This window comes from Camellia sinensis, chromosome 7, assembly GCF_055761805.1.
Source record: "Camellia sinensis isolate YWXY chromosome 7, ASM5576180v1, whole genome shotgun sequence".
Taxonomy (NCBI): Eukaryota; Viridiplantae; Streptophyta; class Magnoliopsida; order Ericales; family Theaceae; genus Camellia; species Camellia sinensis.
Genome location: NC_138967.1, coordinates 180,437,951 through 180,456,926, shown reverse-complemented (window position 1 = coordinate 180,456,926; position 18,976 = coordinate 180,437,951). Strand labels below are relative to the sequence as shown.

The window sequence follows — 18,976 nt, the reverse complement described above, 5'->3', positions numbered from 1 at the left end:
TTTTTCTTCTCGGCTCAGTTTTTCTTCTCTGCGACATATCTCTTTTCAAAAAGTGAAAATCAGTGTTTTAATCATAGAAGGAAGCAATGGATGAAAAAATGGTAGTAAAGAACCATCAAAAAAGTGAAATGGTGAATTTTTTTTATTTGTTTAGTATGTTTTCGTTTCGTTTTTTTGAGAAAGTTCTTCGACTTTTGTTTGGTGTGTCAAAATTGAATAAAATAAAATAGTTCGGAATTACATTGCTGAACAAAAAATATATGTTCGATAATCCACGGCCAAAATAAAAGATACATTTCAAATAACCCAAGGCTGAACTTTTTTTAATTTGTTTGGTTACTCATTACCGTGCATTTCCAGTTTCAGTTTTTTTATTTATTTATTTTATATTTTATTTTTTATATTTTTTTGCTAGAAAGGATTATACTTTTATTCATTACAGCAATGCAAGTACAATCATCCGACTACTGAACATCTTAAAGGGCACTCATTTGCTGATAGATTATCTGAAGAGGAAACATCTTTGTTAGTTAACATGTCAAAGAGTATGGTGCAACCAAAAGAGATATTGATTACATTCAAATGAAGGAATGCCTTTAATGCGACCAAAGACGGACTTAAGAAGGGACCAAGGGGGTTTCAGAATTATTTTTTTTTTTTTTTTTTTAACACAAAACAAATGTGGCTCTATCTTTTAAAAAAAATGCAAAAAGAAAAGTGTTTACTGAACACACGAAGTGGGCCCTGCCCTCCACTCAATCTCTAACTCTAAGATGTATATACATACACCCCTATTTCTTTATTCATATCACATCACTTATGCTATTGCTATAGTTTTCCTTTCAACTCTTCGACTCACTGCTACTTCGACTCACGGCGAATCGGGACCACACCACACAGGGGACCACACTACAACTCTCAACCTTTTCTCTCCATTATTTACAAGCAATCTCTCTCTCTAATCTTTTACTCTTAAATGAAAAATAAATGTATTGATTTATATGGTTATTTGTGGTTAAAATGATATGTTTTGATTTGTTAAATTTAGAAAAAGATTTATTTGTGATTATTTATGTTGAAATTAGAGATTTTGATATTCTAAAATTAAGAGTATTGATTTGTGGTGGTTTATATTAAAATTAGGGTTTTTTATTTGTTGTGATTTGTTAAGGATTTAAAATTAACAATAAAATTAGGAATCTTGATTTGTGGTGAGTTATATGAAATTTGGAGTTTTGATTTGTTGTGATTTGTACTAAAATTAGGGATTTGATTTGTGGTGATTTGTACTAAAATTACGTATTTAATTTATACTAAAATTAGGGATTTGATTAGCTGTGATTTATATTAAAATTAGGGATTTTGATTTGTTGTGATTTGTACTAAAATTAGGGATTTTGATTTATTGTTATTTGTGTTAAATTTAGGGATTTTGATTTGTGTTAAAATTGGAGATTAGGGTTTTTGATTAGGGGTTTTTATTTTTATTTTAAAATAGACATGGAGAAATATTTCAAAAGAAAATCAAAGTTGGAGTCTTCTATTCCTAAAAAAGAAGATGATAATTCTTCCTCCGCAAAATGAAGTCGTATAGAAATCAACTTGACAGACCTTCCTGCAGATCCAGGATTACGACCTCGGATTATGGACTATAACCCTAATGATCAAGACCAAATCCGTAGAGCATATCTACAAAAAGGCCCTTGTCAACCTCGTGATCATAATTTCCCACAAAAAAATATTTGGACAAAAACTTTGACGATTTAATCAAGCTTGGTTTAGTGAATTTCCTAATTGGTTAGAGTATAGTGTAGCGAAAGATACGGCATTTTGCCTATGTTTTTATCTTTTCAAGCCTGATATTGGAGAACAAGCGGGTGGTGAAACTTTTGTTGGTGAGGGTTTCTCAAACTGGAAGAAAAAACAAAAAAATTCAAACTCGTGTGGGAGGCCCCAATAGTGCTCATAATCAAGCTTAGGGTAAATGTCCAGACTTGTTAAACCAAAAGCAACATATTCAAACGCTTTTTTCCAAACAATATGACCAAGTTCGAATTAAGTATCGAACTCGCTTGAATGCATCGGTTGATTGTGTTAGGTTTCTTCTAAGACAAGGACTTGCATTTCGTGGTTATGATGAATTTGAAAAGTCAAGTAGCCAAGGAAATTTTCTTAAACTTTTGAAGTTTCTTGCTGATCACAATGAAGATGTCAAAGTAGTTGCATTAAACAATGCACCACAAAATCTTAAGTTGACAGCTCCTGATATTCAAAAAGATATTGTTAGTGTGGCTGCGTTTGAAATTATCAATGTGATTTGTAGAGAGCTTGGTGATGCACTTTTTTCTATTTTGATTGATGAAGCCCGTGACATATCAATCAAGCAAATGGCAATTATAATACGATATGTAGACAAAATAGGCCAACTGATTGAGCATTTTATTGGTATCGAGCATGTTGCCAATACTATTGCTCTTTCACTCAAGCAAGCTATGGGAAATTTATTTTCTAGACTTGGATTGAGTATTTTTAGATTGTGGGGTCAAGCATATGATGGGGCTAGTAATATGCAAAGTGAGTTAAATGGTCTTAAAACACTTATATTGAGGGAGAATCCTTGTGCATATTATGTTCATTGTTTTGCTCATCAATTGCAATTGACTCTTATAGTCGTCGCAAATAATCATGATCAAATTGCCTTACTCTTCACTTTGGTTACTAATGTGGTGAATGTTGTTGGAGCATCATGTAAACATCGAGATAATCTTAGGGATAAACAAGCAACAAAAGTTTTTGAGGCACTTAATATGAGAGAGCTATCAAATGGGCAAGGCTTTAAATCAGGAAACCAATCTCAAACGTGTCGGTGATACACGTTGGGGTTCACACTATGGTACTTTAGTCAGCTTGGCTGGTATGTTTTCAATAGTGATCGATGTGCTTGAAATGATTTCAGAGGATGGTTCAAATTCAAAACAACGAGTAGAAGCAAATGTGTTGTTGGACTCAATTCAGTCTTTTCAATTTGTATTCAATCTTCATTTGATGAGAACGATATTAGCTATTACAAGTGAGTTATCACAAGCATTACAAAGGGGAGATCAAGACATTGTTAATGCTATGAATTTAGTTCAAGTTTCTAAAAGGCGACTCCAAATGATGAGGGATAGTGGGTGGACCTCTTTACTTGATGATGTTTCATCTTTTTGTGAAAAGCATGAAATTGATATTCCCCAAATGGATGATATGTTTGTAGCTCAAGGGAGAAGAAGACATAAAGCTCAAGAAATTACAAATTTTTATCGCTATCGCGCCGAGTTATTCTACACTATTTTGGATATGCAAATTCAAGAACTAAATGCTCGTTTCACTGAGTCAAACATTGCGTTGCTACTTTATGTGGCTTGTTTGAATCCATCCAACTCATTCTCTAGTTTTGTGTCATGACCCAAACTCACCCCTATAGATTTAGCGTCGTAACTGGCCAATAATCCGTGATAACCAAAGGTTTGCTCATCAATAAGACAATAAACTAATAAAAGGGGCTGGCAGAAGCCAATCAATATCATCCAATGAGCTGTGAAGACTTAAATGAACAAAACAAATTTCACATACTTGTAATTGCACAAATACTTAAGTCCATAACACACCTGTACAAGCTAGGGAATTAAATCCCATTGCCAAAAATAGTTAAGAAAACTCAATAAACATTCTTGTTTCTTAAACACAATGCCAAAAAGGGTGAATTTGAATCACCCAATAAGCCCTGACATGCAAAAGTTCGGAACCTCGCAATGAGGCACAGTAGTTGGCTTGACAAAAACAAGTTTCGGGTCGACGCTGCTAACTCTGATCCGGTGCTCGATCACCTACATACATATAATAAACAATGAGTTAGAGCCCAGTGAATAACAACTGTGTAAAGTGCTTATGAATGATGTCCTTACAATAATTGAAACAGTCAATTCATCAATAGATCAATTTCTCAATCAATGTTTCATATCATATCATATCAATCATTTCGATTCATACGTGGTACATCCAATAGCAGAACAATCGATAGGTCTTAAAGACTGAACAATCATTTGATGGCCATCAATACAATAACAATAGTTCCAAGAATTGGAACTGATAGAGATATCTGTAACAATAACAATAGCAATAGCAATATGCAATGGATGCCACAAGTCACTACAAGAAATCTAGGCTATTGTGACAAAATTTGGTGACGAAATTTTTTTTTGTCTTAAAATTTAACCCAAAGATGACGAAATATATTAATTTTGTCATTTGTTTTAATTTTTCTCAAAAGTATAGAAGATGAAAACAAAATTTCATCTGCAAAAATGAGGCGCCAATTTCATTTGCATTGGCGCGAATTATTTTAGCTCATTGGAGACGAACATTTTTGTCACCAAATATAATTTTTTTTTGTGACGAACGTAATTCGTCGCCAATAAATTCCATACCTATTAAACGATGTCGTTGCATATTTCCATTTATTAGGCGACAAATATATTTTTGTCTGGGAAGGATAAGTTATGGAAGACGAAAATATTGCGTCACCTATAAATGCAGACAATGTCATCTCATCTTTCTATTAAATAGGCGAAAAATATATTTTTGTCTCGGAAGAATAAGTTGTGGGAGACGAAAATATTTCGTCAGTAATAAATTCTAATTGATTGCATGACGAATATATATTTTGTCTCATATGGTTAAGTTGTGGAAGACAAAAATATTTCATCACCAATAATAAATTCTTTGTTCTGGTATTTAAGGATACAAAAATATTTTATCACTAATCATTTTTCTTTATTAAAATGCCGTGGTTTTGTGTTTCGAAGCATTGAAACTGTGCCCCAAGAGATACACTCTAACGCTTATCACTCATTTTCATGTACACGGACCTTGAAGTCGTGACCCAAGAAGACACTTTCTACAAACCCTCATTTGGCTCTCGCACTTGAGTCTACTCCTCTCTCACAAGTATTGAAGTCGTGACTCAAGAAAACACTCTTTAAACCATTTCTTCTATCTCGCGCTAAAGCCCCTCTCCTGTCTCACCCTTCGTGCATGTCAGCATTGACGCTATTATCCAAGAAGGCACCCTATGCAAACAGACTATTCTTTCTCACGGTGAAGGCCCCTCTTGCACGCAAGCACTTTTTCTCATTGTTTGAACCAACTCTACCCTTTTCGTCTAGAACACCCATTTCAGAAAAATCGAAGGTCAAAACTTCTCTCCCCAAAAATAAAAAAATAAAAAAATAAGATAATTAATGCAGCTATTTTTTTTTTGTGAGAAAAAATGCAGAGAAACAAATAATAAAAAATTTGTAATTTTCAAAATTAATAGAAAACGTTACCTCGTTTAGTATGGAGTTTTCAATAATTAATTTTTAAAATTTGGTGATAAAATTTATTTTCGTTTTAGAACGTATCCCAAACATGACCAAATATTACTTTTGTCGTTTCTTTTAATTCTTCTCAAAACTATAGGAGACGAAAAAATAAATTCGTCAGAAAAAAAAGAGTCACCAATTTTTTTTCTTGTTGGCGCTAATTATTTTAGCTCATTGGAGACGAACATTTTTGTCACAAAATTTAAAGATTTTGCAACAAAAGGAATTTGTCACCAATAAATTCCAAACTTATAAGACGATGTCGTTTCATTTTCTTATTTATTTGGTGACAAATATATTTTTTGTCTGGGAATGATAAGTTATGGGAGACAAAAATATTTCGTCACCAATAAACTCTTCATGCTCGTTTTATCTTTCTATTAATTAGGCGACAAATATATTTTTGTCTTGGAAGGATATGTTTTGGGAGACGAAAATATTTCATCACTAATAAATTCTCCATGTGTCATGTTGCATTTTGATTGATTGCTCGGCGAATATATTTTCGTCTCATAAGGTTAAGTTGAAGGAGACGAAAATATTTCATCACCAATAAATTCTCCATCCCCACACAACGTTGTTTTTGCATTTTTGTTGATTAAGCAACGAATATATGAGTTTGAGACGAAAATATTTTATCACTAATTATTTCTCTTTATTAAAATGTCGTCAGAAACTAAGAGGCACTCTCACCTTAATCACTTACTTTCACACACACACAAATACTAAAATCGTGACCCGAAAAGACACCCTCTACTAACCCTCATTTTTCTCTTGTACTTGAGTCTCCTCTCTCACAAGTATTGAAGCTGTGACTCGAGAAAACAATCTGTATAAACCATCTCTTCTATTTCGCACTGAAGCTCCTCTATTCTCTCTCACATTTAAGTCGTTTGTGCATGCAAACATTATTATCCAAGAGGACATTTTGTGCAAAGCTACTATTCTTTCTCACAGTAAACCCCTCTTCACAAAAAGAAAAAAATAATAATAATAATTAAACAAGGAAACAAAATATAAGAAATCTAGGTTATTATGACAAATTTTGGTGACGAATTTTTTTTTTTTTTTTTTTTTTTGTATTAAAATTTAACCCAAACATGACAAAACATTAATTTTGTCGTTTTTTTTAATTTTTCTCAAAAGTATAGAAGACGAAAAAAAATTTCGTCTCCAAAATTCAGGCACCAATTTCATTTACATTGGCATGAATTATTTTAGCTCATTAAAGACAAACATTTTTTGTCACAAAATATATATTTTTTGCGACGAACGTAATTCGTCACCAATAAATTCCCTACCTATTAAACGATGTCGTTGGATATTTCTATTTATTAGGCGACAAATATATTTTTGTCTAGGAATGATAAGTTATGGAAGACGAAAATATTTCGTCATCAATAAACACTCCATCATGCAAACGATGCTGTTTCATCTTTCTATTAAATGGGCAACAAATATATTTTTGTCTCGGAAGAATAAGTTGTGGGAGACGAAAATATTTCGTCACTAATAAATTCTGATTGATTGCGCGACGAATATATTTTTTGTCTCATAAGGTTATTTTGTGGAAGACAAAAATATTTCGTCACCAATATTCCGTCACTAATGTGAACTCTACTATTGAATGTTTTAATTAAAGCCTACGGTTAAGAATAAATACCCTATGCCCCGTATAGATGATTTGTTTGACCAGTTGAAGGGTTCCCGTTGTTTCTCTAAGATAGACTTGAGATCGGGTTACCACCAGTTGAGGGTCAGGAAGGAGGATATTCCTAAGACGGCATTCCGTACGCGGTATGGCCATTATGAGTTTCTGGTGATGCCATTCGGGCTTACCAATGCACCGGCAGTCTTTATGGACTTGATGAACCAGATCTTCCGGGAATTCTTAGATCAATTTGTAGTCGTTTTCGTGGACGACATTCTTATCCATTCGCCTTCTGAGGAGGAGCACGAGGAACACTTGAGAGTGGTGCTTGAGTTGCTTAGAGCCCATAGGCTGTATGCCAAGTTTGGGAAGTGTGAGTTCTGGCTAGGAGAGGTCAAATTCTTAGGCCATGTGGTATCCGGGGAAGGGGTGTCTGTTGATACATCCAAGGTAGAGGCAGTGCAAGATTGGGCACAGCCTAAGAGTGTATTTGAGATCCGCAATTTTCTGGGATTAACTGGGTATTACCGTCGGTTTGTGAAAGATTTCTCCAGGCTAACTTCGCCGCTGACGAGATTGACGCAGAAAGGGGTCAAGTTTGTGTGGAGTGAGACTTGCGAAAAGTCGTTCCAAGAGTTGAAGGTTAGATTGACCACCGCTCCGGTTTTGATTATTCCGGAGAGAGGGTTGGGTTATGCGGTTTATTGTGATGCCTCACGAGAGGGTTTGGGTTGTGTGTTGATGCAAGAGGGGAAAGTGGTAGCTTATGGCTCACGTCAGTTGAAAATACATGAGAAGAATTACCTTACACACGACCTAGAGTTAGCAGCAGTGATCTTTGCCTTGAAGATTTGGAGGCATTATCTTTATGGTGAGAGGTTCGAGGTGTTCTCGGACCACAAGAGTTTGAAGTATCTGTTTACACAGAGAGACTTGAATTTGAGGCAGAAAAGGTGGATGGAGTTCATTGAGGACTATGATTTTGAGTTGCACTATCACCCGGGAAAGGCCAATGTTGTGGCCGATGCCCTTAGTAGGAAATCCATTAGTGATGTAGCTTGTATAGCCATCTGGGAATGGGAGATGTTGGGTACACTTGGCGAGTTTGATTTGCTTCTGGGCGAATCTGTTGAGGCTGCGGCCTTGTTTTCTGTTGTTGCGCAACCTACACTTGTCACACGAGTGTTAGAGGCACAGAGAGGTGACCTTAAGGTAGAGTCCCTCCGAGAGAAGATCTCCAGTGGGAAGGTTGAGAAGGGTTTGATGGCGTATCCCGACCAGAGTGTGAGATACCGAGACCGTTTGTTTGTGCCGGAGTCTTGCCGAGAGGAAGTACTCCGAGAGTTCCATCATTCACACCTTGCGGTGCATCCGGGAGGCACTAAGATGTATCGGGATTTGGGTCGCCAGTTTTGGTGGCGGGATATGAAGAGAGATGTGGCTATTTTTGTATCAAGGTGCCTTACTTGTCAACAAGTGAAGGTCAAGCATCAGAGGCCAGCGGGTTTGTTGCAACCCTTGCCTATTGCCGAGTGGAAGTGGGAGCATGTCACTATGGACTTTGTTGTAGGTCTTCCAAGGACTCAGCGGGGTACTGATGCCATTTGGGTGGTTATAGACCGGTTGACTAAGTCGGCGCACTTCATTCCTATGCGCATGAGAGATTCGGTAGATCATCTCGCCGACTTGTATATTCGGGACATAGTGAGATTGCACGGGGTCCCAGTGACGATCATCTCAGATAGAGATCCTCATTTTACTACTAGGTTGTGGCAGAGTTTGCAGAGTGCCTTGGGCACTAAGTTGACCTTTAGTACGGCTTATCACCCTCAGATTGACGGGCAGTCTGAGCGTACTATTCAGATCCTTGAGGATATGCTTCGAGGTTGTGTCCTTGACTTTAGTGGGACGTGGGAGAGGCACTTGCCCTTTGTGGAGTTTGCCTACAATAACAGTTTTCAGGCTAGCATCGGTATGGCACCGTTTGAGGCCTTGTATGGTCGACCGTGTAGGTCTCCAGTGTGTTGGGCCGAGGTGGGTGATGCACCTTTGTTGGGTCCGGAGTTGGTTAGGGAGACGACGGAGAAAGTTGAGCTTATCCGTAGGAGGCTTGTTACAGCCCAGAATCGCCAAAAGAGTTATGCCGACCGTAGAAGAAGGCCTTTGGCGTTTGAGGTAGGTGATCATGTCTTCTTGAAAATATCACCTAGGCGAGGTTTGATGAGGTTCGGGAAGAGTGGGAAGTCATCCCCTCGGTTTATTGGTCCCTTTGAGATCCTTGAGAGGATTAGCGAGGTTGCTTATCGTTTAGCTTTGCCTCCATAGTTGTCCGGAGTGCATTACGTGTTTCATGTGAGTATGCTTCGGAAGTATGAGCCAGATCCGTCCCATGTATTGGATTGGACCGACTTAGAGGTTGATGAGGATGCCTCCTATGAGGAGAGACCAGTTCGGGTCTTGGATAGGCGGGATCAAGTCCTGTGTGACAAGACCATTCCTTTGGTAAAGGTTTTATGGAAACATCATGGAGTGGAGGAAGCCACTTGGGAACGTGAGTTGGAAGTCCGCGAGAAATATCCGGACTTGTTTGTTGATGTGTAACCATGTATTGGTAATTTTGTAATATCGTTGAACTTTAAGAACATTATATGTGTCTTAAGTTGTAAAACATTGTGAATGTTTTGGTTAATGGAAATTTGTTATAACATTGCATATGTTCAATGTATTGTGGAAATGCAGGCATGATGTTAATGTTGCATGTATTATGGAATTGTGGAAAATGAGTTGAAATTGGTAAATTTCAAAGGAATGCATGTTGACAATGCAGGTTGTTATGTGTAATGTGGAATGCCTCTTGAAAGAGATGGGATTGACCGATAATGGGTCGGATTGTTTAATATTATGTTGTAGCATTGTTGAGAATGGAGAAAACCTGTTTTTGAAAAACTTGTGTTTAATTTCGGGGACGAAATTCTTTAAGGGGGGAGGTTATAGCGATCCCGGTTGTCCCTTTACTGTTCTGTTGTATTCCGGACTCGGTTCCGTGATGTTGGTGGTGGTATACCTTGTTGTCATCCTCTAATTCCGTTTGATTGAGTTTTAGGATGTATTGGGCAGAGTTGTTACAGGTTGGTTGGGCTTTGGTTTCAATTCTTTGTTGCCCAGTTTTTAGGAGGTCCGCTCGAGCGGGTCTTCTTGCGCTCGAACGGATATTGCACACCCCCAGTATTTTGATGCTCTGCAAAACTTCTACAAGCATGTTTTTCACGCTCGAGCGGGTTTCTTTACGCTCGAGCGGTGGCGCTCGAGCGGGTACTCTGGCGCTCGAGCGGGTAGTACTTTTTGGTGTAAGTTCTGGGAGGGGGAAATCTACGCTCGAGCGAATGTACTTTATTTTTGTGTCTTGGCACTCGAGCGGGCCTTTATTGCGCTCGAGCAGACCTAGTTTTTTGTTCTTGACGCTCGAGCGTTGTGTTCTCCGCTCGAGCGGGAATGTCGTATATCAGTTGGCAGTTGGGCATTTTAAAATTACTTTTTTACATTCTCTCTCTCTCTCTCTCTTACTTTCTAAAAAGACATTTTGAGAGTTCCTTTCTCTGGAAACTCCCTTCTCTCTAGGGTTTGATCTAGTTAGAGTGTTTCCTTTTCCTTCGGCCTTTGTAAAAGTTGGGTTGATCGTCGATGGCTACATTTTGATCCGAGAATATTGAGTTTTGGAGCACGTTGAGTTTCTTCATCTTCTTTCCTTGAGCTCCGAATTTGAGGTAGAGATTCCTACTCACTCTTATGGTCTTTGACATAGATTTTTGGTTGTTTTGATAAAGTGTTGAAGTTGGGTAATTTTGGGACTTAGGGTTTCAAAATGCTAAAAGAGGGTTTTGTTATTTTCATTCTAAAAATGTGTATTATGAGTTTCAAAATAATGATATTATTGTTGGTTGTTGATATATAGACCATTGGGTCAATATTGGGAAATGGAGTAGAAAACCCTAATTGGTTGTATAAATTAATTGGTATGATTAATTTGGAAAAAATTGTGGTTATATGGAATTGAGTTGGACATAATGAAATTTGCTCATTATATAGTAGAATTGTGGAGTTGGATTTGTTAATTGCTCACTTTTGAAAACATTGATATTTTATCTGTTGGAGCTTTTATTATCTGTTTAGAAATAATTGCTTGGACTACCGGTGGAGGGTAGTTTTGATTATTGTAGACAATGCATGATGATTAGGCAAACTAAAACTAATCAATTGGATATGTCATAGAGTATGACGGTTGATAGAATACATTAACGTTATGTATTGATTGATTGTGTATATGACCTATGTGTATATACGGTGTGTGTATGGGAGGAGATAGGGGATGTACTCCACGGTTTAGGGGAAGATAGGGGATGGACCTCTAAACCGGATGTTGTTTGGGAGGAGATAGGGGATGGACTCCACTGATACAGCTCATATGCTTGTCAGTTAATGTGTTGATACAGCTTATATGCTTATCTATGGAAGTGTTGATACAGCTCATATGCTTATCTTTGGAAGTGTTGATATAGCTAATATGCATATTTGTTGAAATGTGGATACAACTTGTATGCTTATCTGTTGAAATGTTGATACAACTAGTATGTTTATCTATTGTAAAATGGGAAATGTCTAATATGAGTCATTGTCTCATATAAGTGGTTGGCCAGGTTTTGAGCCGTTGATGTAAATTGTGAAATTGATAAGAAGTGGAAACTGTAATGAAACATGAATATAGTGGTCATGAAATGGAAATGGGTTATGAATTGATTTATGGAAATTGAACATTTATCAATTGCTAATGTCTTAGTTATTGCTCATACTGTGTTTAGCATATTTCTACTGGGCGTTGGCTCACCCTATATGGGACATTATTTTCAGGTACAGGTAGTATGCCACCTCCAAGGACATAGCTTGGATGATGATGAGAGTTGAAGACACTTTTTGTTTATTTTGTTTGTATTACATGTATATCAAGCCAAGGGCTTATTTTGTATAGAGTTAGTACTCTCCTTTTGTGTAACCAGGTGTTGACTTGGAAAGCTGTAAGCCCATAGGGCATTTGCTTTTGTTGTTAACATGTAATACAGTTGTAAGAATTACTCTGATGAATAGAAATGGTTGGTTTCTTTTATATCAATGCATGTTTAAAGTGATGGGTTTTATGTGTTTTTTTGAGGGCGTTACAAGAGTAGGCAGGGTGGAGCAGATGGCCTTCCTTGGGCTCAACATGCACCCACTTTCGTCCACTCAACTTATGTCGTTCAAACTTGACACAACCTTCCTTCATAGCATAGAGGGTGTGATCCTTCCCCATTCCGACATAGTTTCCTAGATGGAAGCGGGTTCCTCTTTGGCGAACAATGATATTCCCAAGAATCACGCTCTGCACAATGATGAGAATATACTTAATGATGTGACAAAGGTTTATACGAATAGGGAAAATATGATATCAGTATTTGACTTACCTCTCCACCAAACTTCTTCACCCCAAGATTCTTTGGTTTCGAGTCTCGCCCATTCTTTGTGGATCCTGCTATCTTTTTAGTAGCCCAGCACCTGAATGTGAAACTCAATCCTCCTCCGGTAACATCTAAATTAAATGTAATAGAAAGGTCAATAAAGCAACAAACCAACAATTTACAGAAATACCAAATTCTACGAAGTAATAGGAAAACTTTACCACTAGCAGTGCTGTAGATAGGAACATTTGTAACTAGCTCATTGAGATTCAATCTTATATATAGTAACTTCTGAGACCAACGGATTTTCATAAAAATATTTGAACCCCCTTCAACCTGGGGAACTTTTAGTGTGTATATTAGCTGTTTCAAAAATTCAATTTCTTCCTTAAGAGCTGGGGCCTATTGTAAATCTGCAGTAACCTTGGCTAAATTCTGAGTCACTGCTTGGACCTGAGCTGTAAGCTCTTGTCTTGTGGCAGTTAACTCCTTAACGTCAGCATGAACTTGTTGTAGCTCAACCCCCATAGTTTCTGCTCCACCACGATCCATTTCCATTTTAACAGACTTCTCGTACAATTCCCTCATCTGCATATCCTCCTGATCCTGAGTGCATGTGTAGTGCGCCTCGAATGGGCCAAACCGTTGGGGGGAAAGGTGCAGGTGCGAGAATATTGGAGGGTGTAATCAGTTTTCCTATCTACTGAGGTTTCTAATAGCCAAGGTTTGATATAATTATGTCAAACTTGTAGGATTTATTCTATATATTTTTTAAACTAAAGAAAAATCAATAGAATTTACTAAAATATATATATATATATATATATATATAATATGCATCAAAATTGTAAATTTTTTTTAACATTATTTGAATATTATACAACATTTTTTAATAGTACTTAGCCTAACAAGTAATGATATACACAAAAAAAATTATATAAAATTTTTATATAGAATGATGTAATTTAATGTGCACCTTTGATTTTAAAGCAAAATATCCATAAAAAATAGTTTTTTAAACAATAATATCGTCACATTATTCTTATAAAAAAATTTGTATGAATTCTATGTATGAACAGAGTTTTTTTTAAAACATTATTCAACAATCTTCCGACATGGTTAGGTAATTTGTTTAGGGAAATTATAATTGATGGATAAGTAAAGACTCATAATTTTATATGGAGATATAAAAAATAACAAATAAATAAACAAATAAATATATATTATTTGATAATTAATGAGTGACATGACCACGTAATATCAAGGATGCTGAGTCTTATGGAAAGTAGGTAGCGTGGTTGATTCTCAAATAATTCTTTCACAAACAAAGCAACCCATTTATTGGAACTTTGATTTTTCATATCTACACCTACTTCGTTGGCTAGTCTTTTGATGATGGACCCTTAAAATTATGAAAAAAGACATATAAAATTATTTTTTATTTTTTATTTTTAAATTTAATAATATGTAAATAAAATAATTGATTAATGATAAAAAAATATGAAAAAGATAAAATTGCCGTACATATTCCTAATAGTCTGTCACATCATTAAACTTAAAAAATAAATTTAATTTTTAAATTAGAGTATCACTACTCTAAAATTACATGCTACAATGAGAGCAACACTTCATGTGTCCACTTGAAGATGTTGATTGAAAAGTTGAGAGTGAGTAAATTATCACATATGGACCTGCATTGCTGAGACTGTAATAGGAAAACTTTTTTTTTTTTTTTATCAGCAAAGAAGAGATATATTATTGATGAAACAGAGACCTATTACATCAAAACAAGAAAAGAAGGATGAGAACAAAACGAAACAAAGCGGATGTAAACGAGTTGGTGAGGATCCAACCACATCATCTCAACAACCTCATCCAAAAAAGAACTACCCAAACCTGATACAACCCACACCCCAAAACAGCCAAAACAGCATAGAAATATAGAGATACACCACCCAAAACACATTTACATATCAAAGCTTGAATGAGAAACACACCACCACGGAGTAAATAGATTGACAAACCAAACCTGCCCCAACACCTCCCTCCTTTTATCAGTAGCCCTTAGCCCAGCAGCAAAACAACCACCATCTACACTGTGTAGTCTGCTGAGCAAGAAATCCAATCTACACCTTCCCAAACAACAAAGCTTGAAAGATAAACACACCACCACAGAGTAAACAAATAGCAGTGCTGTAGATAGGAACATTTGTAACTAGAAATAGAAGGGTGCAATCAGTTTTCCTATCTACTGAGGTTTCTAATAGCCAAGGTTTTGTAGAAACAGGGGGCTGATTAGTGGTTTTGCAAGGGTTCAGTGTACTGTGGGTGTTGTGTGTTGCTCTTTTCTTTCTTCTTTATCTTTTTTTTAAAACTTTAAAACAATGCTGACCCTTATCTCCCCATGTGCGTGTCTTGTAGAGACCCTAATTTTTGGTAATTACACTTGAAACCCTAAGCCTCAGGTTAATTGCATTTCAGTCTCAAATTTCATAAAATTGTACAAAATGGTCCAATAAAGAATAATTTTTCTGTATTTTATTTTGTATTATAATTAAATCCTAGAACACCACTTTATAATTCGAAAAACCCTAACACTTGGCTTTTATTTATTTTACCTCCTAGTTTCTAAATTAATTCATACATTTTATTTATTGGTTTATTTATTTTAGCCTAGTTGCATATTTACTAATTCTTTGAATCTTTATTATTTATTTGAGAAAATAAATAGCCATAAACATCTTTAAATAAATATTTTTATTATTTATTTTATTCTTTCTTTAAGCAAATTAGTGGGAAAAAAAAATCTAGATATTTATAAGTTGCTTAGGCATTAAGTTAGAAGGGTAGAATGGTCCTTTCAAGCCAATTCATGGCCTATAAAATTGAGAAGCATTGTCTCAACTCCTCTATCATGTTTTTAGCAGCTCAAGGAGAAGGTGAGAGAGGGAGAGGGTGATCAAGGGAAGTAGAGAAAAAGAAAAAAAAAAAAAAAGAAGAAGAAGAAAACGAAGGAAAAGTGATTCAAGAAGGTAAGAACACCTCTTCCTCTTGTCTTCTCCAATTCTTTCACCATCTCATACTATTGTTTAGATGCCCTCTTGTGTTTCATATTAATGGCAAATAGAGCATTTGGTGTATTTAAAAGTGTGGGTTTGAGTTAGTGACATTGTCTTGCAAATCTGTCAAATTAGGCACTACTGTAACTTCTCAAATTTCAAAGAAATATCAAATTTATTTATTTCTCAAATCTTAATTTAGTGTAGGCTATTTGGTGTGTTTAGAGCTTGTGATAATTTTATTAGCCCCTAATTGTATCTTTTTAGGGCTTGGACATTTTGTTTAAAAATCTGGTCCTGAATCTCTGAAAAACAGTCCACTTCCTGCAATTTTATAAAATTTCAGAAAAATCATCTCAGATTGTTTATTTTATACAAATTTATGATTTTGAGTCCTCTTTTCAATGGAATTTATTTGGGTGAAAATCATTGGGTAGATTGAGAGGAAAGCTAGTTTTTCCAAAGGGTGACAAATCTGGACAGGTTTTCGAATATGGCTCGTAGATGAGTTTCTGGAGGTGATGTGCAAATTCTGAGAATTGGAGTTGAAACTAGACATGTTAATTATTATTTCTATGCAATTTCAGCCCCTAATTTTACCTAGAAGTATTTTTCGTAAAGTACTCTTGTTAGCCCTGCAGAATCAAACAGTGCTGGAAATGGTGTTTTATTGTGTCATTTGTCTGTAAGTGTTTCAAAGAATTCCTAATGCTATTTTCTTGCCTTACCATACATATGTATGACTATCATGAGCTAGATTCCCTTTCTTATGTTTGTCTCATGCTCTTTTATATTATCGAATTACCAAATGTGACTAACTTGCTTGGCAAAAGATCTAATAAATGAGAAATGGAAAGGGGTTGGTAATGGGTGACGTTCACCCTTGTGCTTCAGAATGATTTATGTAATATACATGTGAATGAGATTAAAACCAAATGAGTTAAGTCTTGCACAAGCGGTCTAAGTGAGCCCCTAGGTTGACACGGATCTATTCAGACTCTATGCGGTGGTTTCAGGGTGTAAGCGAGCCCTTTGGTATGGCATGTGTAGGATGTAAGTGAGCCCTTTGGTATGGCATGTGCATGGTGTAAGCGAGCCCTTTGGTATGGTATGTGCAGGGTGTAAGCGAGCCCTAGGCACGATTTGGGTGCAAGCGAGCCCACTTGTTTTCCTGTCCCTTTTGAGGTCCATCAATGTCATTGATTGGTAAACAACCGGAAGGTGGGCATAGGTGGTAAGGTCTGCAAAGCAGCAAAAGAGGGAGTTCTGAATAGTCCGGTGTTCAATCCTTGTGGTTAGGTAGAAGGATCTCTTTGGGGGATTGTAGATGTCTAGTCTAACTACTAATTTATAGAACTATTGTATGTTAAGTTACCCAATTTGTTCTATGTATGGGTGATTGGTTGATAGAAGATATGGGTGTGTGTGTGTGTGTGTTTTTACTGGGCATTCTAAGCTCATGGCGTGTCATGCCAAGTGATGAAGCAGTCTACAATGGTGAAGGTTATTTCGAAGGCAAATAAGATGAAGTGTTGGAGCTATGGTTCATTTGAAGACATAGACTAATTTTTTTTTTCCCTCTTGACTTTTGGTTTGGCAATGTTTTGGTAATCCTGTAGTGGAACATAAACGAATTATCTGTGATTTTAACTCTGGTTATATATGTATATTAAGATGTTTTGGTTATCTATCCTACTTGTGTTGTATTATTGTACGTATTTAATGGCCCGGAAGTTGGGGCGTTACAGAATGGTATCAGGGCTTAGGTTCAACCCTTACCCACGCGTTTCGACTTCAAACGATTTGACGATCGCCTACGAAGGGAAGTAGTTTTAACTTTGAATAGGGCAACATGTTGAACATTAGATACAATATAGAAGTAGGGGTCTACGAGTCTTCTATTGATCGTCATACCCTCATTTCATATTTGTAACCTTGTTTGATGTCGTTCACTTCAAGATTAAGTCATTACCATCTGGTCTTACTTTATATTTTTTAATTATACCATTTGCAACCTTGAGCCTTGATTATGCCATCTTGTACGAGAATTTTTTTGAAAATTTCAATTTCTTTATTCGGTGACGAATCTTGGATATTCAATTTGAAATGTGAATGGCCGACACAGTTTCAAGTTAAATATCTAACTTAGTCACTATCTCTATGACCTTGACCACATAAAAGTCGTAAATCGTAATCCATTCGTATTTCAGATAATCCTTATATTAATTGATGCAATTACTATAATATTCTTTCATCTCCACTTTGTATTCCTTTTATTAATCCAGTTTTCACACTCTTGTAGTTGTTATTTTGCCTATATATATATATATATATGTGAAGTTGTGTTGTGTGCTCCCCTATATTTGTTATTTACTACTTGATCTTATTATTTTAAACACCGTAGGATAATTAAACCATGACTTTAAGATTAGTTGATTACCCTTGAGAATTGCCTCCATAATTAGACTCCAACTTATGCCTCACCCTGTACTATGAGTAGAAAGAAAAAAAAAAAATAGTGAACCACACTCGAGCCAACGGCTACACCTAGACAAGCGATAACACACGAGCTCGCAAGCAATAAAGCAATAAGAATGAAGTATCATATAATTGAAATCCTGAGAATGGACCAATACCCGCGCCTGAAATCTTGAGTCGCATTGGAAACGAGATTCTAAAAGAATTGGGTCAATTGAGAGGGAAAATGCAAGAAAGTTCGAATGGGAGCTAGACCCTACGATCAAAGGAAGAGGACGAAGACTCGTTAGTAATTAGAGGTAACATCGTACTCTATAATTCTTGGGTTCACACTCTATTCGATTATGGTGCACCATTTTTTTTAAAATAAAAACATCATGTGTTAAATCGTTAGGTCTTACATGTGAACCTTTAAAAACTACTTGAAGTATCGCATCACCTTTGGGAGGAAGTGTCAGTGCGAATTAAAAGTGTTAGGTTTACAATTGATTGCAACCTTGTGGTCAGGGACATGCTCGATTTTGACATAATCTTAGGTATAGAATGGCTATCTGCCCACTGAGCGGTGATTGATTGCTACTAGAAGAGGGTGACGACTTACACACCTGATGGGAGGTGTTTCCAATTTAAGGGGGATAGAGAGGAGGGTCTGCGCACGACAATGCGGTAGTATAATCAACTTGCTGCGAGTTCTGGTTGAAGGAAGTCAAATTTTTGGGACACGTTGTGTTTGAGCACGGGATTGCAGTAGACCCGGCCAAGGTAGAAGCAGTATTAGATTGGAAGCAGCCAACCTCAATATTCGAAGTTCGCAGTTTCTTAGGGTTGGCTGGCTATTACCGACGGTTTATTCAAGACTTTTCCAAGCTGGCCAAGCCGATGACTCGCCTAACGCAA

At 36.4% G+C, this 18,976-nt stretch overlaps 1 protein-coding gene across 1 annotated transcript; it reads right to left on the bottom strand.

Moving 5' to 3' along the window:
- Nucleotides 1-4,016: 4,016 nt before the first annotated feature.
- On the bottom strand, nt 4,017-13,227 carry LOC114260820 (uncharacterized). Its single transcript, XM_082881426.1, has 4 exons — nt 12,764-13,227; nt 12,549-12,673; nt 12,268-12,466; nt 4,017-4,141 (listed from the first exon to the last, which is right to left on the bottom strand). Exons 1-4 carry the CDS (start codon nt 12,852-12,854, stop codon nt 4,017-4,019), a joined length of 540 nt encoding a protein of 179 aa, XP_082737552.1. The 5' UTR covers nt 12,855-13,227.
- Between the last annotated feature and the right edge of the window lie 5,749 nt (nt 13,228-18,976).